At 47.4% G+C, this 21,837-nt stretch overlaps 6 protein-coding genes across 18 annotated transcripts; 1 reads left to right on the forward strand and 5 right to left on the reverse strand.

Annotated features, from left to right (window-relative positions):
• The first annotated feature begins 915 nt into the window (after positions 1–915).
• Positions 916–2,011, forward strand: LOC118502737 (proteasome subunit alpha type-6-like). The gene is made up of 2 exons (XM_036035301.1): positions 916–1,149; positions 1,220–2,011. Exons 1-2 carry the CDS (start codon positions 1,074–1,076, stop codon positions 1,882–1,884), a joined length of 741 nt encoding a protein of 246 aa, XP_035891194.1. The 5' UTR covers positions 916–1,073; the 3' UTR covers positions 1,885–2,011.
• Positions 1,945–2,590, reverse strand: LOC118502747 (probable small nuclear ribonucleoprotein Sm D2). The gene is made up of 2 exons (XM_036035313.1): positions 2,460–2,590; positions 1,945–2,390 (listed from the first exon to the last, which is right to left on the reverse strand). Coding segments are annotated over exons 1-2 (360 nt in total). The 5' UTR covers positions 2,462–2,590; the 3' UTR covers positions 1,945–2,032.
• Positions 2,591–2,697: 107 nt separating this feature from the next.
• LOC118502740 lies at positions 2,698–10,329 on the reverse strand. Its single transcript, XM_036035304.1, has 3 exons — positions 8,040–10,329; positions 3,008–3,587; positions 2,698–2,942 (listed from the first exon to the last, which is right to left on the reverse strand). The coding sequence occupies exons 2-3, from the start codon at positions 3,460–3,462 to the stop codon at positions 2,828–2,830; spliced, it is 570 nt and encodes a 189-aa protein (XP_035891197.1). The 5' UTR covers positions 3,463–3,587; positions 8,040–10,329; the 3' UTR covers positions 2,698–2,827.
• Positions 3,684–7,186, reverse strand: LOC118502729. The gene is made up of 3 exons (XM_036035290.1): positions 6,682–7,186; positions 4,525–4,670; positions 3,684–4,345 (listed from the first exon to the last, which is right to left on the reverse strand). The coding sequence occupies exons 1-3, from the start codon at positions 7,023–7,025 to the stop codon at positions 3,927–3,929; spliced, it is 909 nt and encodes a 302-aa protein (XP_035891183.1). The 5' UTR covers positions 7,026–7,186; the 3' UTR covers positions 3,684–3,926.
• Positions 10,330–10,472: 143 nt separating the features above from the next.
• LOC118502725 (stress response protein NST1-like) lies at positions 10,473–12,360 on the reverse strand. 2 transcript variants are annotated; one of them, XM_036035284.1, is made up of 5 exons: positions 11,766–12,360; positions 11,634–11,689; positions 11,306–11,364; positions 11,185–11,240; positions 10,473–11,050 (listed from the first exon to the last, which is right to left on the reverse strand). In XM_036035284.1, the coding sequence occupies exons 1-5, from the start codon at positions 12,104–12,106 to the stop codon at positions 10,612–10,614; spliced, it is 951 nt and encodes a 316-aa protein (XP_035891177.1). In that variant the 5' UTR covers positions 12,107–12,360; the 3' UTR covers positions 10,473–10,611. The 2 variants fall into 2 exon arrangements, with proteins under 2 accessions (XP_035891177.1, XP_035891176.1); XM_036035283.1 differs by having other exon boundaries at positions 11,306–11,385.
• Positions 12,361–14,268: 1,908 nt separating this feature from the next.
• Positions 14,269–20,629, reverse strand: LOC118502703. 12 transcript variants are annotated; one of them, XM_036035243.1, is made up of 10 exons: positions 20,240–20,629; positions 19,483–19,634; positions 19,123–19,371; positions 18,751–19,012; positions 18,494–18,623; positions 18,161–18,376; positions 17,563–17,798; positions 16,179–16,429; positions 15,962–16,000; positions 14,269–15,248 (listed from the first exon to the last, which is right to left on the reverse strand). In XM_036035243.1, the coding sequence occupies exons 1-10, from the start codon at positions 20,339–20,341 to the stop codon at positions 15,035–15,037; spliced, it is 1,851 nt and encodes a 616-aa protein (XP_035891136.1). In that variant the 5' UTR covers positions 20,342–20,629; the 3' UTR covers positions 14,269–15,034. The 12 variants fall into 12 exon arrangements, 8 of the variants coding, with proteins under 8 accessions (XP_035891136.1, XP_035891133.1, XP_035891134.1 ...); XM_036035240.1 differs by having other exon boundaries at positions 14,269–14,676; positions 15,098–15,248; positions 18,161–18,623; XR_004905066.1 differs by lacking the exon at positions 15,962–16,000 and adding exons at positions 15,444–15,534; positions 15,665–15,740 and having other exon boundaries at positions 15,110–15,248; positions 18,161–18,623.
• Positions 20,630–21,837: the final 1,208 nt, after the last annotated feature.

A 21,837-nucleotide genomic window follows, 5' to 3' on the forward strand; every position in this document is an offset into this window, starting at 1 on the left:
GGTGTATATGCTTCTGGAGAAGATTTTATAATTAAGGGAACGACAGGCGGCCCAAAAATTTGGTCGTGTAAGCTTCATTTGGGCAAATCCAAAGGGAATGTTGTGAACTAATTTGTAGTTCAATATTCCATATCTTCTTTAGCGGTTCACAAAATAGTTTGAACCTATTTCTGTTTGGACCTGAATAACCTCAAAGTAACAGCTAGAATGGTGTGTTACTACTATTCGTAACAAAATATTGTTGAAGTTGCCGTGGACAGAGGTTTAGTCATTATGGATGTCATTTATAAGCCATTACTAGTGTCCTTGAGGGCATGACATGATGACGTGCTGCCAACGGTAGTACCGTCTGGATGCTTTTCGAAACCCGATCCGATCCTTGTTAAAGACGGGTGTCTTTTTCATCGTTGGTCCAACACCCTCGACATAACGACCTTGACCTACCATTACTGGCTTCCTTGATTTCGTTTACTTGTAACAGGATTGTCATTCCTGCGTACGGGGAAACGGTCAGAAAGGCATTCCTCATGGATTTCGTTTGATTTATTTGTAAGCACGTGTTTGATCCGTTCTTCTTCTTCCTTGGCACTACCAGCTCGAGAGCTCCTGGCCTGCCATTTCTGGATTCCTATGACTTGATTTTACCTGTGGCAAAGAAGCAGGCCCTGCGTACGGGATTCTTTAAAAGAGTTATATTTTTCGTGGGCAAAAGGCAAGAAGTACATTAGTTAATATATTACGGAGGTTTACCCTTTAAATGCAACTATAAACTATTAAATAGCATCGGATAGTAATTTTAAACTGTTATCATATTTTATCCAAAGCAACGTAAACAAAACGGCCATTTGAACCGTAATGTCAAATTCCGAAACGTCAAAACCGGTCATCGTTCATGGCCTGCTGTTCTGTCAAACGTCTCAAAACCGAAAACAACAAATCATCTTTAACCCCACAAATCCGTGTTTCGTCGGTCATCTATCCTGTTTGTTGAGTTTCGCGAAAGCTAAATCACTCTAACTACATTTTATTCGAATAATTTAGTCGTTCGTCAATAAGTCGGTACTGACCAGAAGATGTCTCGTGGAAGTAGCGCCGGATTCGATCGTCACATTACGATCTTTTCGCCGGAAGGTCGCCTTTACCAAGTTGGTACGTACGATAGTTGGTAGATTCGCTTCTTCATCACGGATAATGTTTATCTATACTTACCCTTTTACAGAGTATGCCTTCAAGGCAATCAACCAGGAAGGACTTACGTCGATTGCGCTCAAAGGAAAGGATTGTGCCGTGGTAGCGACTCAGAAGAAGATCCCCGACAAGCTCATCGACCCAGCCACCGTGACCCATCTGTATCGCATTACCCGTGAAATCGGCTGTGTCATGACCGGTCGCATTGCGGACAGTCGGTCGCAGGTGCAGCGGGCCCGCTACGAAGCGGCCAACTGGCGGTACAAGTACGGTTACGAGATTCCGGTCGATGTGCTCTGCCGCCGAATGGCAGACATTTCGCAGGTGTACACGCAGAATGCCGAGATGCGGCCGCTCGGTTGTAGTATTGTGATGATCGCATATGATGCGGAAAACGGTCCGGCCGTTTACAAAACCGATCCAGCCGGTTACTACTGCGGCTATCACGCCATTTCGGTCGGTGTTAAGCAAACGGAAGCGAACAGCTATCTGGAGAAGAAACTCAAGCGCAAGGCCGACTTTGGGGAGGAGGAAACGATCCAGCTAGCCATCACCTGCCTTTCGACAGTGCTGGCAGTTGATTTTAAGCCAACGGAAATAGAGATCGGCATCGTGAGCAAGGAAAAGCCGGAATTCCGTACCCTAACCGAGGACGAAATCGAGGTGCATTTGACGGCAATTGCTGAGAAGGATTAGAGGCCGCCGCTTCGGGCGTCCTTTTTCCACCGGGGGGAAAACTCTTTTTACGCACGATGGTTGCTGGTTCTTACATTTGTATTTCTTTTCCATTACATTCAGAATAAACGTGAATTGTTCGAAATTACTTAAGGCTAGTTTATTGGCTTCACTTTCCGGCAGCTGTTGCCTGTGGGTTGCGTAGTACCAGAATCACCGAATCGCCGCGCAGGAACATCTTCGAGATAAATCGATCCTTGTTGACGGGCTTCACCTTCTTCTTGCCCTTGCCGGTACGCGGAACTTCCGTCCACATCTCCTTCACGTTCTCCAGCACCATGTTGCAGTGGCGATCGAATGCTTTTACGCGACCGAGCAGCTTTTTGTTGTTGCGGCAGTTAATTAGGACCTGAGTGTTGTTTTTCACCGATTGCGTTAGGACGGAAAGTGGCCCGGTGTTGAATTCCTCCTCTTCCTGCCTCGCCAGCTCTTCCGGGGTTAGCTCAGATTTTGGTTTTGCCAGTGCCCTAAAAGCAAATGTCATCACACATCACTTATAAAAGAGCTAGGCTACAATTTAAGGCGATAATACTTACATTTTCTGTCGTTTAAAAAGCTTTTCTAAACTAAATGTGTAGTGCGGTTTGCTATTGGTTTTCTGTTTGTTTGACAGCTGCGATGGCGTCCAGCCGCCGTATTTATTAGCCGCCTTTGCCGCCAAGCGACATGACAGCTTGTGTGAGCCGCCCTCAAAATTATACTCTTACCCGGTCGCGTATTGCTATTTTGTCATCCATTGTATCTTTTGTTGCTCGAAGCGAATGAAAAAAGACATTTAAAAGAAAATATTGTATATTTCCAAGCCAACACAAACTGGGAGAGAGAGACAAGCATCGTTAAACACTAGAAATTATAAACAAAAGAAGGTTGCAGGTTTTTGTGTTTTTATAGCTGCGCTCGATTTTCAGACCCGAGTGAGATATCCATGCTTGTAGAACGGCAAAGACTCCATGTTCGTCAGTTGCTTGATCTTCGATCGTTCCAACGCTACACTCGGCACCAAATGGCAATTGGAACGCCTGTGAAATAGAAAAGATATTAAATAGCATACGCTTCTTCGCACAGTACGGTAAGCATTTCTTACTTATGGATAGGCTTTTCCTGTTGACTCCATGGCCAGGTTTTCTGCAGCTTGATGATACGCTCCAACTTTTCGATACGCGAACGCTCTTCTTCACTAATTTCAGGCTCTTCGGGCGTATCCTCGTCCTGCGACTGTCCATCGTCATCATCGTCCTCTCCACGAGCGGGAATCGTATCAAGCACCTCCGATTCATCGAACAGAGACTCCAGCGTGATGGTGTACGTCTCCTCCTCTGTCACTTCCCCATCGACAGTTTCGTCCCGTTCCGTTGAGTCCGCACCGCCCACAAACTCCTTGATTTCTTCCGATGCTTGTTTGGTGCTGGCGCGTAGAGCTTCCGGAAGCTGGCGCTGTAGTTCGGGTGGTGCAAACTTGGACAAGGTTTGCGTGAGGAAGCTTAGCGTTGCCTGAATTTGCATCGGTATGACGCTGATTTCGTTGAGCTGCTGTTGCATTTGGCGCAGCTGTTGTTCCACGGCCTGCACGCTCAGGCTATCGCAGGAATCGCAGGACAGTGAGCGATGATCGTGCGACGAGGACGACGTCGAATCGAAGCTGGACCGGCGGCTATCGCAAGGGACTGGCGAAGTGGTAGAGAAAACGGAAAGTTGGCAGGTAAGTGGCGCCGTTTATGACCATTTTTTTCCGCCCACGAAAAAACACAACAAAAAGGGGATTGTAATAATGTATAAAACAAAAAAAAAGAAACGATTTTATTCAACATCGGAACAAATCGAGGTTAAGTACATTGATCAAAGAGCACAACAAAGCTTTAACAAATCATGTTCGTTTCGTTTAATACAACTCCCATCTACACCTTGCTTGGAAAATCTGAGATAGTCTGTTATTTACTCCTACACAGTAATTGTGCCAGCTCCGTCAGTATGTGGGCCAGAGGGAACCGTGTTCCATCCACCCCCTAAGCTTCGGCACTGACTTCCTCGGGAATCGTCTCGGCTGGTTCGACTGCTGGAGCCACCTCCGACACGTCTCCATCCTCCGACGTTTCACTGTCCAGGCGTGTCCGTGGAGCTGCCTTCGGCTTTGCCTTGCCCTTGTTCTTCTTCTTTTTCTTCGGCTTCGGTGGGGGCGGCTGAGGCTGCTCGTCCTCATCCTCCTCCCGCCGGGAACCGGTCGGAAGCGAAAGCATCATACGCTCGATGTGTTTCTGGCGCTCTTCCGGCTTGGTGCGCGTTTCCGTCAGCAACCGGCGGATGTTGGCGATCAGCTGCTGGTGCGGTGCATCCTTTCCGTATAGATCCGGCGGGATTGGGGGCGGTGGCTGCTGCCATACGATCGGATGCCATACCTTGCGCTCCGGGGGTTGCGTCCAATTTTCTGTCCATTCCAATCACAATAATGGCAAGGAGGCGGCAAAAACGAGGGGAAAAGTAGTAAGACATGGTTAGTGGTTGGCCCCTCCCCCGGGTCCCGGGTTTTGGTGCCCCGGGCCAGTATGGGGCCAACTTTAGCCGAGGTTTAGAGATCAGTGTGTAGGCAAACCAATTAGCACATACCACGTTCGTCGGTTTTAGGTTGGGGAGCGGGTTTGTTAGTGACATCGGCCGCCTGCTGCTGCTCCTGCTCATTACCTACGAACTTGACCTCGCGCGTTTCCTTCGGCTGACCCTGCTCTTCGGCTGTGCGATTTTTCTCGTCGTCTCTGGAAGTGCAAAAGTGGCACCACCATTAGCAAAAGGAAACTCTTGCACCCATCAAGATTTGGCAACATTTAGAAGGCAACACGTTAGTAGAGAGAATGTAACGAAAGGAATGCTGTTATACGAAGTTTTTGAACTGATATTGCTCTTAGGATCTTCCATTAGGAAAATCTGTAGTTATCTGTAGAGTCAACGTCAAGTCGTCTCGTCTAATCGTCAAGTTAAATTTGCAACGGACTCTGGAGTGCTTTCAATCCCCTATCCCCATTCCGTTGATCAGATTCCAGTCCATTTAGTTTCTGTCGATTAGGTCCCTTACGGACTCACGGTCCCTCGCCACAATGACTGTATAGAGATCAGGTCTAGGAGGACATATGGTGTAGTGAAACGTTTAGCCTTAGTGATCTGGTCCTCGCCTGCCAAAAACCATATTGTTGCTTTCGAGGTGCCGAGACCTTTCATCAGGATTGTCTGGTCTTGCATCTCTGGAAGATCACCGTCTTTTATTGTGCATCGATGACCCAGATTTGCTTTGTTCCCTCTGAAAATATCCTGTAGCAACGATCAATTGCTCCCGTTACTGTCTATTATTCTATATTTAAAAAAAATCTACATCTTAGAATAACTATTGCAAGTTTATGTCTAATCTGCTAGATAAACCAACGGCACAACCTCATAAGTATTGAAATGAAAGGGATGCAATTCTGAGCAAATATCATAAGATAAATTTCTGCAACGCAATACATTTTCCTTCGGCAGGTCCGGCTATATATCTGTGACCTCTCTGTGTGACGCGCGAAACCTATCTCGGCCGAGTTAATGTTTGGCACCACTCGAGATCAAAATAGAACCACATGAAGCAGCGGATATCATTAAAGTCCTGCCCCACAAGAGCCGCACGGGTTGTGGGCGAGACGGGCAGCAGAAGGTAGGATTGATCTACGATACAGAAACTACCCCACATCGATAAGGCGCGTTTGCGCGATAGCCCTCACTAGGCACACTGTCGCTTATTGTTGTCGTTGGCACACCACAAGCACCACGGCGGCATGAAAAACGTAATGAAAGCAAAAAAGTTATTTCTGGTTGAACGGATCTACAGCAATGTTGGATAACAACTGCTCGGGTGGGCCAGCTATCCGTTAACGATGCGCCGATGTGGCTTAATGGACATTAGGTTTTAAAGGGGGAAAGCAAACTGTGACATGCATCAATTTCCTGCCGTTGGTGTACGCACAAACAGGTGACAAGTGACGTCACGTGCTACGTGTGCACCTTGTGCCTCTACCTGTTGATGTTTGAAAATGCAGGTTCGTTGAACGCATTCCGAACTAAGGCACGCGTTCGGCCAAGGATTGTTGTGATTGCAAATGGCTGTGGGGGTGTTCAAGTTCTTCAAGAGAGCGATAGTGATCTGTCAAAAATGCAGACTGATCTACTGATGACCTGAGTCCATGGACAACAATGGATAGAGACGGCTTATTGCAACATACTCGGTCTTTCATTTGAGAAGCTGAGCATCACCTAGATGTTGTTGGACACTTGTGCTATAAGCTATCCTGAAGTCAGTCTTTCGATGTACGACTGCATGTTCAGTCCAAGGACTTCTGTTGCCTGCCACCTGAGATTGCCTTCATTAACTAGGGCATAAGGGAAACGATTTCGACATCAGCTCTCAGTGCAGTCCGCCTCACTGTAGCTGCGATCATTGCGGTTTTGGGTACGAACGAGATGGCCATCTGGCCCACCCATCTCACGCCGTCTCACCGCCAGCTAGATTTTCACGACAAAAGTTTCCGGTTATTTTTATCAGCAAAATAATCACTCTTCACTCGCGGACACTCGGTAACGTGTTAACGACACACATCCACACACATTCGGGCAAACTAGAAGAGCTTCTCAATTGACGATCAAAACTGGCCCGGGAAATCCATCCACAGTTCAACACAGTTCCTCGGGATAACAAGAGTCACGCAAACACGGAATGGGGTGCGGGGATGGTGGTATGCTTACTTTGCTACGATCATCTGCAGCTGTTCGCCGGCCTGTTTAATGACGGCTTGGGCCGTAGCGAGGCGCATCGCCGACGCATCGGCCCCGTTGATCTTCAGGATCTGGTCGCCCAGCGCAAGGCCCGCTTTCTGGGCCGGGCTGCCCTCGGACACCTGGTTCGGGATGAGAAAACGTTCCCGGATTACTCGCACCGACAGGTCCTCCGTGTCGAACGGGATGATGTTTCGCTTGAACTTGGGTCGTTTGTAGTAGTCCGGTGCGTCGTCACGTTTCGCGTTCGTTCCATTGCTGTCCACTGGCTGCTGGTCACCTTCCGGTGCCACCTTCGGTTCGTCCAGTGCCATCCCCTTAGCCGGACACTATGCTACACCGTTCGCCACTCTTGTGTAGCGAGCTTTGCGGATCAAGTAACGCTTTTTGCGAAGGGAAAGAAATTGGTCCTAGCCGCGCTGCTTCGGCGGTGACTATCAACGTAACACTGAACCAGTGGGCCAAAGAATAGGTTATCCCGGGATCTCCACACACTGCTCGATCTTTCGCTCGATAGTAAAGGTGAAGCAGTTTTGGTGTGCTTTCCTGTCTTTATTGTGCATGTTTTTGTTTCAACCCCTGCGCCTTGTTCAGTGTGTGTTGTATATTATTTTGAAATTATGTTATACGCTTATGTACTTGGGCTGGGTAAATAATTTCACATCTTGTCTTAGTATCAGTTCGGTTTTGAAACGCGGGAGGGATTAACGGCAGGGCAGCAGCATATGGGTCGAGAGCGCGCGGTGTCGCCAGTGGATCATATTTCGAGAGTTTGTTTTCGTGTCATGTAAGTCTAGTGACGTCGGGATATGTGTGTTTCAAATAAATTTCAAAACACTTCGAGCAAAAAACATCGACACCAACCGGCAACGAACGTCCCAAAACATTGTGTTGTGGTTGGTCAGCTGCGCATGGCAAAACAGGCGAATGGCACCGCGAGTCGTGCGCATGACGAAGAAATACATGGACGTCTGTCTGCGAGCCGGCGACATCGCTCAACTCAACTGTTCGAATGCTAGGTTATGTTTATCGCCGGATAGCCGGTGTCTGTCGGCCGATGCGTGTACTGACTGACAGTGGCATGCACCGCAGTAGATCACTGATGATCGAGTTCAGCGTACGATGTTGCGCCCAGCATAGATTCAGTGGCAATTGGATCTATTTTTGATCACGCAGTACCGCCACCGCCACCTTACGCACCAACGGTCCTGATCAGCAGCCGACTTTCGAAACATTGGAACGAACCCCTTAACGTCTAATCAGTGACGCTTCCGGCTAGGTTAAGCCCACCAATGCAAGCTCGCGAAGAAATCGGCCCCAAAACTTACCTGGAACACGGTGATGGGCATCTCGAAGTCCGCTCCACCGGTAATACGAAATCCGAGCGGATTGTCACCATTCTCGTTGACCACCGGTCCATCTCGGGACGAAACGGTCAGGACTGGAATATTGCGCTTTTCAATGACAAATTCGGGCATTTTTGTTTCGTGACGTTGTGTGATGTAATGGCCGATGATTTTCCGATGATTTGGTCAATGCCAGGTCAGACAGGGCGTCGAACGTCGTCCGCGAATGCCTTACAGCGATGATTACGTATTCGTGGCCTAGTTTCAAACACACCACGCACTCACACTAGGGGTTGGCCGAATCGACAACCTATCACAATACAACACTATCGTCGATTATCGTTTAAACTGTAACCTCCCGTTACTGCAGAATTATTGTTGTGAAATCAGTCTTCAATTGCACTAAATTCTAGAATTCCAATCAATGGTGCATCAATAATCTATCACTTAATTCGCGACCAATGTTATCGTCACACTGCACACGTGCCCATGTGCGCACCGGTAGGCCAACTGAATTGAAATCTCCTCTCGGCAGGGTGAATAGTTTTACTGAAGCTGGCTCCCGCTGCATTTGGATGCACGCGAAGCCGCGAGACACGAAGAGCATGGGAACTGTGCACTTCGGATTGTTGTCGGTATGGTGGGAACAGACACACGGTCACAGTTTCGGGATGCAACTCGGCGTTGAGCACGTTGCGTTGCGTGGAATGCACTAGAAGTCTCGCGGCTGGTAATGCAGAAATATGCATTCATGGTATGGTTTATTGACAATTGATGTTCGATTGATTGAATCCAAGGATTATGGTAATTACCGGCGCTATTATATGGTTCAAATAATTTTTTAATTGAAATTTCTTTTTTATATTAGAAGCTAACTATCAGATTTTGTAGTCTGTTTGAAGCATGATAGATGTGTGAATTAGTGTAAAATATTTTTAAAAAATAGTATCACTTGTAATACGGCACCATTTTAGTGTAATTGCTTAATATTTGGCATTAGATAGCTGCATATCCTGCTGCTATATTTCAAGCAAGATCACTTGAAGTAATGATTTGTGATAAAAAAAAAGTTATCAGATATCTGGAGCTACTCATCAGCGATAGTATTGATTTTAATAAAAAAAAACTAACGCCTCGTGGGGTGCCGACGTTCAGTAGCGTTTGAAATGACAAAACCAGAGTTGTCAAACCCATTTCTTACGATCGAACGCCAGTACATTTTGTTTTGTTCGAGGAGGAAAATAGAAATGTATTCACAGTGGTGGACTGTGACACAGGTGGTCAGAGGCAGAAACACCTTTCTTAATACCTTTTTTCTCCGGGCTGCTGATTAGGTGAGTTGATAAAGGTGTCTTCGGCGACAAGGTTTTTTGATAGATGAAGTCCATTTGGACGATAAATAAGTTACGATTGTAAGGTGTCTTGGTGAATGAAGCTTTGACTACGAGGACTCTCGACTATAAGACCTTTCAGTAAAAGGCTCCCGCGAGGGCTCTCTTCGACTATGGGGTCTGTGAGGGTCTATGGAAGAGATGACTCTTTCGACAGTGAGGACTCTTAGTACACAAGGTCCTTTGGATTCCTTCGATTAAGAGGTTTCTTATTAAGTGGTAGGTATCATAGTGGTAGGTAGTGGTAGGTAATCAGTAGGTAGAATATCCTTTTAAGCCCCATGAACTACGAGCTCTACGAACTACGAACTACGAGAAGATTTGTTAGGTACGGAGGATTTTTTTTAGGGTCAAAGCCATTTTAAAAGACGAGGCTCAAAAACACCACTGTCACTGAGGCTCATTGAACAACAAAGATCCTTGGAGGAGGAGTCCACTCCGACCACTGTTACATCTGAGCCCTGGGCATGCTTTAAAAAATATAAATATATTCCAATTAATTTAATTGCTAACGTTTCACTCTTGGTCGATCATGCCAGTATCTACAAAGCTCTCAGGATGCCTCTCGAAAACATAGGAATAAGATTTTCAGGCATAAAATTCCAACTTCCTGTAATTCCTATCTCGCAACATCATCAACAAATGTCTACAAGGACTTCTCAAAATGTTCACTCCCTTAATAATGGAATAATACCTTTAATAGTGTAGTGTTTAGACCAGTTTGCAAACAGTGTGCATAGTGCGGATGTCCCAAAACAGACCTAGAAAACCGCATTAAACACGTTTAGTGGATAAGGATAAGTTGCCATCGGTATCATATTGTAGGATATAAACAGGAACCAATTCTTATCTTCACACTATTAATTATAGCATAAAGTATGTATAGATTTTACTTAAAAATGTGATCATATTTACGGTACTTGACATGCGAAAAGAAAATTTCAACACAATCAAAATGTATTTCTGTTCAAAGGTTGAATGCAGTTGAAAGGAAAAAGAACATGATATAATCGTTTAAACAGACTTAGTGTTTGTACCAACGGTATGTTTTATTTAAAGTACTGTAATTAATATCTTTTACATCCTATTTGTTATTCATTCTTCCCCAATGGTCAGCTCAGTATACCTTACAAAATAAATCGCTTGCACAATCTGTCCACTGTTCAAGCATGTGCCGTGCCGCTACCATCCTCTGGCTCGATCATATCCGTACTGACCTCACCGAGATCCTTTTCCTGCTCCATCAGCTCATCGATGTACTTATCTGCTTCCGCATCCGCCACCGCTGTTCCCTGTTCAACCGAACCATCCACGTCCGGTGCGCTCTGGTCTGCTTCGCTCTGGAGCCGCTTAGCTGCTTCCTCTTCCTGTAGCTTTTTCTGTTCCGCTTCGAATTTGGCGAAAAATTGTTCCTCTTCCGCTCGGCGTTCTTCCTCTGCGCGACGTGCTTCCTCCGCTACCCGTTCCTCTTCGGCTTTCTTCTCCGCCTGCTCTCGTTCACGCTTCAAATGCTTCTCGTACTGATCCTCGGTGGCTCGCAGCTTCAGTTCCCGTTCGCGCGTTTCTTCCGCTACGCTTGGAACGAGATAACAGTTGGACTCCCTGCAGACGAAACATACAACGCAGGAGTTAGTGTGTGAAGATGTAGGTTGTGTGCCAAACCATCCGAATTTGTTTTGGCGTCGGGCTAAATCGCTTGCCAAGTTCCGCATGCCATGGGAGGAAAGAGTACTTACTTGTAGACCACCTTCTTGCGATCGTTCCACGGCCAAACACCGTTCCATTTGTCGGGCTACAAAAAAATATAGGATGTGGCGTTAGTTTAATCTCACTACATCATTCTTTGAATCTACTCACATTCCTGTTAGCACGAAGACGCGCTTCCCAATCCAGCATGGAACGGTCGGATTCGTTTACTGAGGAAAAGAAACCATCATCTTGATCAACGGGTGGAGTAGTGGCGATCCTTGCGAAATGCAGAAGGACAAGGGATGGGATAGGACATAGACGGGATGAAGTTCATGAGTGGACAGAGAGAATGGGCTCTGGGGGGGGGGGGGGTGGGAAGCATTTATCAATCGTTCAACGTCCGTTTGCCCTGTCTAGATCGGCAGCGTAGTCATGGTCATGAAGATGCAACGATTTGTCTTGCAGCTGGTTGTGAGCTTTGCTGCAAAGTACTTACAAGGTTTGAACCAGTAATCCACTGTCATCTCATCTTCACTGTCTTCGTCCACATCACTGAAAAAAAGGAAGCAAACGGATATCAAAACTCGTACACAGTCGCCATTATGCACTCCCGCTCGATGCTTCATACCCGCTGACGAAGATTTTCACCGTGCGTCCCGATTCCGCGATCAGTTCCTGTGCCTGCGCTAATGTCAGCTTTTCTGCATGAGTATCGTTAATCTTTGTGATGATATCATTCACCCGAATACCGGCCCGCCGGGCCAATCCTTCGCGCTTCACCGAAATCACTGTCAGCGGCTCGAACTGATCGATACCGCCGGTCACCTCGAAACCCCACAGATTGTCCACAAATGACATAACGCGACGGTCGAGCTCGGTCGTACCCGAAACACGCACATGATACTCGCAGTTCTTGAACGATTCTATCGGTGGCAGGGCCATCTCCATTGCATCCACTTGCACATCCATTGCGTTGAAAGTTGCTGGACAGTGAAGAAGTTAACACTTGAAGCTTGAGACACTACAGCCGTGAAAAAGGTTGGTTGGCGACGCTTTGTGCGGACACTACCGTTCGAATGAGTTTGCTCTACGGTGGGTGCATTCGTAATGCTTCATTAAATTATCTTCCCCTCAATGTCACCAAACCACCAAAAAATCCGAACGACGAGGCACCAAAGCGCACGCCACGAACGCGCGCTCTTCCGATCAATCCGAGCAAAACAATTCGATCGGTACTGACCGCGATCATCGGGTCGCGCAAAAACGTTATCTAACACGCATCATCCTAAGGATGCGGCGCAGAGACCGGGAACGCATATCGACTCAGCCAACTCAGGGCGGGTGTTGGGTGCTGCTGTCAAGTCATCACAGTATTTTTAATTCATTTCCGACAGTGGTAATCTCGTTCACGATCAATCGATTGTTTCGCTGGCAGCAAATGCGGCTATTATTAGCGGCACTTCCCATGTTGACGAACTGGGCGGCCGACGTGCAAATATTGCCCACCTTTCCGGTGGTGGTGATCGATCGATGAGCTTTGTGTGTGATTCGGTGCCTGATTTGTGTGAGCAGGTGGATGGGCAATGTGGCAAGTTATTAGAGAGCTTCCTTCCCGTGCTAATGACCGCCGATATCCTTCGTCAAGGCTTCCGTGGGTAATCATTTAATTGGGGCAACATTGTTTTTTACGCTCATGGCGCTAACATCATGTACTGCCACGTGGGCCTTCAACTTTACATTGGGCGTAAGGTTAAAGGCCATGGAAGTTCAATCACTGTAGAGTACTTACTATGTGTGTGTGTGTCTACTATGAGTCTTAGTTTTTATATTTACACAACAATAGTTACAGCGCTTTTAATGTTGAATGCTCTGCCGTTAAACAGTTCGTGGCTTTTCTTGATGTTGAAAAATCAAGTTCTGGTGATAATTTAATTAGTGGAGATTAGATTCTATGATGCCGTTAAGACATCAACAATCTTATCCATATTTGTCCCAAAACGGAGGTCAGAAATATTTATGTTTATAGAATATGAAATTGATGGAGTGGCCCGGTGGTAGAGGCGATAACGGCGTCGGTCTTCAGACGGCAGGACCGAGGTTCATATCTCATCCGGACCGGTTTCCCCGTATTCAGGACTGACTATCCAACTACGTAGTAAATCAGTATGTCTAATAAGCCAGAAACGGCAGGCATGACCTAAGAGGTCGTTAGGCCAAAGAAGAATATATGATGTAGGTAGATGGGCTTATTTGGGGATTTCCGATGGCAAAGTAGTAGCTGTTTGTAACGGCTGATACCAGATTGTTCTCTTCTTCTACAAGGAAACTTATATTTTCTCATTTCTCAACCTGTGCAGTTTCTTAGTTTCTTAATTTCTGAACTTCTGCAGTTTCTAAAATATTAAAATAATTTAGTTAAATTTGCTAAATTATTTACTTCACGTTTTGTCCCCTTTTTTATTAATTTCTTAGCTTCTTGAGTTAAGTTTGAGTTTTAGTTTTTAAACTTATAAATTTGTTTTAGTCCTTGTACGCAGGACAAGCTATCCAGCAACGTATTAAATCAAGGTAATGAATCTAGAAATTGTGGTAGACTAAGATCACTAGTGGTTCTAGTGCCCAAAAAAGAAGCAGTTCATTTTCTTCACATTTAATATAAAATAACACATAAAATAACAAATAATTGATTTAATTTTATCAATGTCTTTATTGTCTTCTATGATCACGAGGTTCTAAGTTATCGGAATATGCCTTTTATCAATTTTACCTTTTTTATTTACATCAGTTCAGCCCAAATGAACAAATAAAACCAAGACAGCAAAGTTCTCGAATGAGTTAAATTGACAGTTACAAATGTACTTTAAATAACATTGATCGTAGGTATACTTTGTCCTGCCCGATCATCCCACCCGATCGTTCTATTTTCTTTCAACGCTTTCTTTGTGCTGTCAACTTTCTGGCCAACTGCCAGTAAAAAGCTGTTTCTGCGAAGAAAATCTTCACGTGGCTCCGAACCCCTTTTTTTGTCCTATCCATTTTGGCAGCGAAGCGGCCAAACGCAGGTTGTTTGTTTGTTTCTCATCGTCTTCCACACTTTTAGCAGTTAATAATAAAACGCACTGCAACCGGCGGTATCGGTAAATGGTGTTTTATTTTTATTGTACTTATTTACATAGAAATACCAGTCTCTAGATATACTTGAATAATGTGAAGCGAAGCATAACTCTTCAACCTGATGGGTGTGCTATACAATCACGCGATATAATGAAAACAGCGAACAATGTTGCGTGCTGATCAGCAAACGCCTATAGTATGTAGAGGATTTAAAATGAAAGCTCTAAACGACCCTGTTCTGTCGCAGCCATAGGAGCATCGTCCTTATGCTGCGCCCTGACGACTGTGGAGGATAATGGTTTTTAAAATGGTGCATGATGCTAGCGAGGCTTTAATAATACATCATTTGGTCTGGGAAAAGGATTCAAGGGACAGAAGGCTAACACAGGGAACACGGGGAAGCTTCTTCAGCAGGGTGATGCACACTGCAGCAGAGATCGGGACACGATATAGGCGAGATTGGGAGGGTGGCCGAATATAGCAGTTTTTGATGAGATCCGATGAGTTGCATGATGCGTGCCGATGACGAGTCCGAGCAGGTGAGATGTACAATGAAGTTGGCGTCGATACCGTGGACAGACGTAGTTCGTTGGTGGCGTTGGGTGGCAACGTGCGCAGCAAGAAGATGTTTGCAAAAGGTCAGTAACAGTGCCGAAATCAATCCCAACAACAGTCGGTACACATTAGCCAGGCGGAAGTCATCAAGTACGATAGGGAAGCCGGAAAGCACACGGGGAGAGGTAGGAGGGGTTGGAGGTTGGTGTTGGGTAGGTACGGTACGGATCAATTTTGATAGAGGAAAACCTTCGACTTGCGAGGCTGGAAAATGGTTTCGTCTTTCATTACCTTTCGCACATCTTCTTCGGCTACTACCATCTCCGGGCGCAGCTCGATGCCACTCTTGGGGGGATCCATATCGTGTACCAGCTTGTAGACGTCGCTGTTCTTGATGAAGCTGAGGTCCTTCTCGGGTTTCTGGTACTTGAGGAAGTTTACCCTGCCCGGGGTGGAATGAAAAGATCACACAGAAAAGCGGTCGTGTTAGAAATTGTGCTCATTTCGAGAGATAAGCCAGACATTACGAAGGGACAGTTAGGTCATGCGAACACTTGAATGTAACGTGACAGTGACATGTACTCGACAACACAGCGATCTTCACACCTACTAGAGCGAGGGAAAACGTTCTACTTACCTCGTATCCGGAGTATTACTTGAAAAGCTCACTCTCGAACTTTTCCACCAACAGTTCGCAGTTGGAATATTTCTTCGCTTTACTCGTTGTTCTTCGGAGAAAGAGAGAGAGAGAGAAAAAAGAACATGTGCAAAATGAAGATGATCGTGATGAACCTATGCGAAAGGGGTGGCAGCTGGAATCTGGGGACGGAGGCATGCATGCGTTCCCTGCCTACGTACCTGTACACGTGCGGTGACTTCGCCTTTCCTTCGGCCCAGTAGTAGTTCCAGAACTTTACCTAAAACATAGAATGTGCTGTTAGACAAGATGATAACGAGATGGCGATGGATGATGAGAGAGAGAGAGAGAGAGAGAGAGGTCTTGGCCATATTAGTAATGCCTGCGTAATGGCGGCCCGGGTGGCTCACACTCATAAAACCCCTCGGTTAGTGACAGTTTCCACGACGTTAGTGACAACAGCGATGCGATGAGTGACAGGACAGCGAAATGGGGGGGTAGGGCGGTACGGTGGTTACCTGTCGTCGTAACCTAGATGAGGACTTTCGTAGAAGTTGCTACAAAAGAAGAAGACACGAAATGAACAATGTGCGAAAACGTAACGACGCATGGACGGATGAGGCGTCACCCTGATGGCTGACGGCGGACAGGACACGAACAAGATGTCGGATGTCGTGATGACGCACTGGGACGGCTGAAAAAATGGGACAAGGAAGGTCAATGGTCGACATTTACCCGAGCGTGGTGCCCTGGATCAGTTCCGCCTGCGAGCTGATCACTTCCGCGATGAACTGCTCGTTGAATGCGTCCTTGGCCGTGCGCCATTTCCGGCCGCCGGGCAGAAAGATGGGACGCTCCTGCGGTGTCAGCGGTCCGAATGCGCTGACCGCCTTCTTCTTCTTCTTCACCACCTGCAGCTTCAGCTCGTTCTGGACGGCGGTGCGCACATCACCGCTGGCATTGTGTTGGCTGGAGCTGTCAGAATCCTGCCGAAGTGTGTAGCATACGTCCAACCAACGGGACAAAGTAAACGGGACACACACACAAAAACAAGAGCGGGAGGAGAAAAGGCGCCAAGATCACACAAGATCATCGAACGGGTGGAGAAAAGCAGTAGTAAAAGAGAGATAGAGAACGATTAGAACACACCGACGAACAGATGTACAAACACAAAAACGACCGGCGAATCCTTGGCGCTTCACTTCACTACAAGTCCCGCAGACGACTAGCGAAGCCACCCATCATCATCCTCGGCATTGGTTAACGAAGTTTTAGCGCGTAGTACATTTATTGCTATTAGTATTGCACGTGTTTCGTGGGGCATATAGGTAATGCTGGAAGATATACTGTCATACAGCGTATGTGTGACCAGGCTCGTGTTGCGCAGAGTGGCTGCGCGTGACAGCAGTCCGCTATCTGCCGGTTTCTATTCGGGTCGTCTTTCGGAGTGTATATATTGGTTGAGGTGTGGTAGGTAGGTAGAGTAGGGTTGGTGGGTCGCAGTGACAAGTGGTACGTTAAGCTAGCACCGGCTGAGCTTCGGTGGCTGCTATTGCTTCCGATGCTTCCACTCCGCAGGCCACTAGGTCCTGTGAGATGCGCAGCGGCACTGTAACGTACTCAATTTCTTCCTCCTCGTCCACATATATTCGATAGCGTTGGGACACGATGGCCCACTCGATCGTTTGGTACTTTGGCTTCTTTCGTGTGTCGCCGGTGTTGTTGTTTGAGCGCGATGGATTCAGGATCCAGCAGGTTTTATGGTTCGGCGTGTAGTGCGTTGTTTCATGTGGGTGTGTGTGTGTGGAGTTCGCAGATTAGCACACAACACGCATTCGTGTCGATCGATTCCCATTCCAACAGGAGTCGCAGAAGTTGCAATGTTCCAAACCAAAACAAAACGAGAGAAAAAACTTTGATCAAACACTTTGCAGAAACGGCAGGATCACTCACAGTGTGGAATGGGAACTTCACTAGATTAGCAAACGGAGCCATTTGTGTGTGTGTGTGTGGGCGAGTGAGAGTTACAGTACAGTTCTAGTAGCTCTAGTACTAGCCACCCCTCTTTCGGCATCACTGGGGCCTGTGTACCGAAGCGATCGCTCCACTCCAAACTAACCTTATCGTTCTGGTTGGTCCACTCAATGTCGTGCTCCTTCATCCTTTTCTCTAGCTGCTCGAGCTCTTCCTCTGTGTACTGGATGTGTTCGCCTTCGTCAACCGATGAGGACTGATCGGCACCGCTGCTGTCCGCCCTGCTAAACTCGGTCACCTCGAACGTCTCGGACACTTCGGGCACGATGCCGTCCGGTGCCGCCGACTGTTCGGTGCCCTCACCCACATTTGGATCCGCTTCTGCAAGGTAAGGTTAAACACTTTCACTCAATAACGCACTCGGACGTAGGGGGGGGGTGTCAGATGATGAACGTTTCGCGCGTTCGGGTATGACCGGATGTGACATGCGCACAGTCACTGCTAAGGACACCAATTTGGCATTGGCATGATCAAGATCCCGCAACAAACTCATCTAGTGTAATTGTTCCTCCCAGGTGCGCATAAAGTGGATGCATTGGTCTTACGGCCGGGCTAGATGCTAAGTGCACGGCATCCGTCATACATCGTCGCCGGTGACACAGGGATAGAAGATGAACCTAAAAAGCAAGTATACACACACACACAAACACAGCATATCTCTGAAAGCACGGGACGGGGTATACCTTCCGGTCGGGGTGAGATACTCTTGGATTTCCGTTTCGGTGCTGCCAGCGCGGCTAGCTGTTCGGTCAGGGCGGCTATCGTGGCCTGGATCGTGTTCGGCAACGCGGACAACGCTTCCAGCTGCTTTTGCACATTCTGCAGCTGTTCGCGGAACTCCTCGGTCGGTTCCTCCTCGCTCGGGCTGCCGGTTGCGGCCGGATCGGCACTACCATCACCTACAGTGGAATTGCCATTAGCGTTCGTGTCCATCTCCTCTTCACCGCAGTGAGCGCCATCGGAGCAGGTGTAGGGACAACAGGGACGGGGGCCAGGAAGTTGTTGTTCGGGGTTACCTGTGTTCGGTTCGCCCACCACGATCACCGGCTCCTCCGCGAGCGTCTTGATCGTTTCCACCTCCACCTCCTGGCGTTCGTTCAGGTACTCGTCGTACATCGGTATCGGTTCCGGTTCCGGCTCGGGTTCCTTAAATTACGGGTATGCAATCGTACCACAGCTCAGCTCACAGTGCAACCACAGACAATGCGTCCATCGTGTGGCGCATGCCGCTTTTAAGCGCACTTCCGCGTCGCGTCAGACTCCGAACACTTACCGGTGATTTGGGTGGCTTGTAGTCGGGGGCAATTTTCGGTTTCGGTTGCTTCACAATTCGTACCTGGTAGCGCTCGGTCGGCGGGTTCCGTTCGAGCTTCCGCTCCTCGGGCGTCTTCGGCGGCGGTCGCTGCGGCTTCTGCAGGAAGGTGGTCCACTTCTTGTCCTCCTCCTCGCTCTGCACCAGCTCGCTGTTCAGCGTCTTGAACACTTCGCTCTGCTTGAACACTCCCGCCTTGGGGATCATCTTGTTAAAGTTCACGCTGCAAGGTTCACGACACAACATGTACACACGCAATCAGCTCAGGGGTTGGTCAAAAAGGGTGAAGGAAACAGACGGCCTGCTGCTTGCGCAAAGCATCAGGCGACCTACCCGATCACGTTGTGCTGCTTGAGCACTTCGGCCTCACCCGAGAGGACCTCGGCAATCTGCTCGTCGGTGATCGGCACCTCGGGGATCTGTTCGTCGAGCTGTCGTTCCTCCTTCGATTGGCTCAGCGGACAGGGGCTACTGCCTACGTTTGGCGTCCAGAACGGTTTTGGCGAGGTGTTAATGTACTCCACCTCACCGGACGGTGTTTTCTCCTTGATGAGACGTTGGGACGGCGTTACCTCGCGTGCCCTACCATGATCGGTCAAACATTGAGAAAAGGACATTTCAGTTTCAGAATCAGTCGAAAATGTGCCAGGACCTTGCGGGGATCTGTCACTCTCTCGAGCTCTCTCAACTAACCTCAAGATTCCGAGCACGAACTGGTTGCCGGCACAGGCCAACAGCTGGTGTGCATCGTAATAGGACATGTTGCCCGTCGGTATGTCATTGATGCGCATCACCACGTCCCCGATGTGCATGCCGACATCTTCGGCGATGCTTCCGGGTAAGATCTGCAAAGTGCACAAACAGGATTTTCATTCGATCGCTGCGAACACCAGTGGAAATAGAAAGTATCGAGCGCCGAGTGGCACCGTCGGCGTCGTGCATCGATGCCTAGCTGACATTTCGAGTCGCTATCGGCGCTATTTTTATCGACGACCCTTCGATCACTTCAATAGCGAATTTGAGACGGTCTCTCGATTTGGGTTTCATGTTTTGAGGTTAATCGTAACGTCTCGAACACGGGGATTTCACTGAGAGGCAATAGACAGAAAAAAGTTGGTCTAAGGACGTATGCTGTGCCAATATTAAGGATATTCACTGATAGGAAGCAGATGAAGCTACCGTGGAAGCGTATGTAATACAGAATCACATTCCCGTATTGCAAAGCAAGTCGTTGCCACAATTATGGGCGATTGCCATCGATTACGCAACCTGTGAGCAGAAGTCACCAACCCGTCTCTTCGGCTAGGATAACTTAAGGGTTTTCTTGTGCAAATTTAAATCATTTGAATTGAAGGTTTTATGTGCAATTGCTGCATTGCACTGCACGATACTTTTGGAAAGGATATTCAAGAAGAAATACGTGGTAAGAACACACTGTCCCCAAACTCACTTTAACCACCGTCAAAGGCACATCGAAATCAGCACCACCGACGAGCTTGAAACCGAACGGCGTCGTGTTGTCGTAACGGGAGAAGTTTAAATCCAGCACCATTTTGAGAGTAAAAAAAGTTCCGTTTAAGTCCTTAAATACACTGGTGTGTCACTGGTCGTCACAGATGAGGATGATTCGTGCTATCTGCCCACGTCGATAAACTTAGCTCACTCGAGAACCTGTCCAACCGATTGCTGTAGGTGAAATGTGCCGAAAAGACGAATGGCAGCTCACGAATGCATTCTACCGATCGCGGCAGCTTCGACTGTCTGCCCTGCAAGTACACCAACAGTGCCCGCGAACTGTCTCGTGATTCTCGATTCTCGGTGTTCGATCATATGATCGGGTCTTTCCTGACTGTTTACAATTGCAAGCGCTATCGAGACGAAATTGTTCTGAACAGGTAGCACGAGATGATGCATCCATTAGCAATGCATGCCGGTGACGGTGGTGGTGGTTTAATTTTGGAACTAGCCACGGTGTGGATGGTGGAGTATGCGGTGTGCCAGGGTTCGAGTCTATTCATGTTGCTCCTTTTGTTCTATGGGGAAAAGCTGTCGAAGCGCAATTTCATGCATTGCACGTGCTCACGAAAGCACGCAGAAAACAACGTTGCACGAGCGAGTAAGCAACGACAACAACTCGAAAGTGGTCGACTTTGTGGACGACACTTGACTGCAGATGGCACTTTGAACTTTAGCACTAGTCTGAATCACCTTTGTAGTGTTGCAAGTATCAATAGGTCTTACAACTTCTTGTGTGTTTTGAGGAAACACACTTAGAATTGCTATAGCTTATCACTGTTCTACTCAAATTGTGTCAGTTTGAGGTATCTTTTCATATGTTAGTACGTTGTGGAGGCTAGAATTCCCGAATTCATAAACTCTCCAAAGGGCTTACCAAGATGGCGCGTCCAAAAAGCCTCGTTCAAAAGGTGTCGTCCAAGGAGTCTCGTCCAATGGGTCTCTCGTCCAAGGGGCCTCGTCCAAGGATTCTCGTCGAAGGGATCTCGTCTAATGGGTCTTTTCCAAGGAGTGTTGTCCAAGGGGTCTCGTCCTAGAAGTCTCGTCCACTGGGTCTCGTCCAAGGGGTCTCGTCCAAGGGGTCTCATCCAAAAGGTATCGTTCAAAAGGTCTCTCCAATGGGCCTTCGTAAAGAATGCTCGTCAAAAGGTACTGTACAAAGGAATCTGGGCAACCTTGCTTTCAAGAAAACCTAAATAAACAATTTGTATTATATATAAACTCTTCTTGCTTTACGGCTTTACAACGGTGTTAGTCTACCATTATTACTGGATTGCTTGACTTGAATATATCCTTATCAGGATAGCAGTGTGAAGACCTCCGCATCTTTATGGGTGAATATAACAACTTGAACTAGTAGTTTCAAACCCCTGTTGTTATCAAAGAACGTGCGACCAGGAAGAGTTCTTGGTTTCCAAAGTCTTTTAAACTTCGATTGTTCAGATATCTTCACTGTTACACCTCTTCAGTAAAGAATGGAGAATCTAAAGAAGATCCCTAATATGACGCTCTATATACAAGGCTATCTATAGA

This window comes from Anopheles stephensi, chromosome 2 (genome assembly GCF_013141755.1).
Source record: "Anopheles stephensi strain Indian chromosome 2, UCI_ANSTEP_V1.0, whole genome shotgun sequence".
Lineage (NCBI taxonomy): Eukaryota > Metazoa > Arthropoda > Insecta > Diptera > Culicidae > Anopheles > Anopheles stephensi.

Bases quoted from the DNA above. Each gene is read 5' to 3' on its own strand.
- LOC118502737 (XM_036035301.1), top strand. From the start codon at position 1,074: ATGTCTCGTGGAAGTAGCGCCGGATTCGATCGTCACATTACGATCTTT. The intron at 1,150-1,219 runs GTACGTACGATA...ACCCTTTTACAG, and splicing joins AGGTCGCCTTTACCAAGTTG to AGTATGCCTTCAAGGCAATC.
- LOC118502740 (XM_036035304.1), bottom strand. From the start codon at position 3,462: ATGCAACAGCAGCTCAACGAAATCAGCGTCATACCGATGCAAATTCAG. The intron at 2,943-3,007 runs GTAAGAAATGCT...TCTATTTCACAG, and splicing joins CAGGAAAAGCCTATCCATAA to GCGTTCCAATTGCCATTTGG.
- LOC118502729 (XM_036035290.1), bottom strand. From the start codon at position 7,025: ATGGCACTGGACGAACCGAAGGTGGCACCGGAAGGTGACCAGCAGCCA. The intron at 4,671-6,681 runs GTAAGCATACCA...TTGCACTTCCAG, and splicing joins CTGCAGATGATCGTAGCAAA to AGACGACGAGAAAAATCGCA. The intron at 4,346-4,524 runs GTATGTGCTAAT...TGGAATGGACAG, and splicing joins ACCTAAAACCGACGAACGTG to AAAATTGGACGCAACCCCCG.
- LOC118502725 (XM_036035283.1), bottom strand. From the start codon at position 12,106: ATGGATGTGCAAGTGGATGCAATGGAGATGGCCCTGCCACCGATAGAA. The intron at 11,386-11,633 runs GTAAGTACTTTG...CCGTTGATCAAG, and splicing joins GGATTACTGGTTCAAACCTT to ATGATGGTTTCTTTTCCTCA. The intron at 11,051-11,184 runs GTAAGTACTCTT...TTTCGTCTGCAG, and splicing joins CGCAAGAAGGTGGTCTACAA to GGAGTCCAACTGTTATCTCG.
- LOC118502703 (XM_036035237.1), bottom strand. From the start codon at position 20,341: ATGGTGCTGGATTTAAACTTCTCCCGTTACGACAACACGACGCCGTTC. The intron at 16,001-16,178 runs GTAAATGTCGAC...CTTCTTTTGTAG, and splicing joins ATCCAGGGCACCACGCTCGG to CAACTTCTACGAAAGTCCTC. The intron at 15,249-15,961 runs GTAACCACCGTA...CACCCCGGGCAG, and splicing joins CATCTAGGTTACGACGACAG to GGTAAACTTCCTCAAGTACC.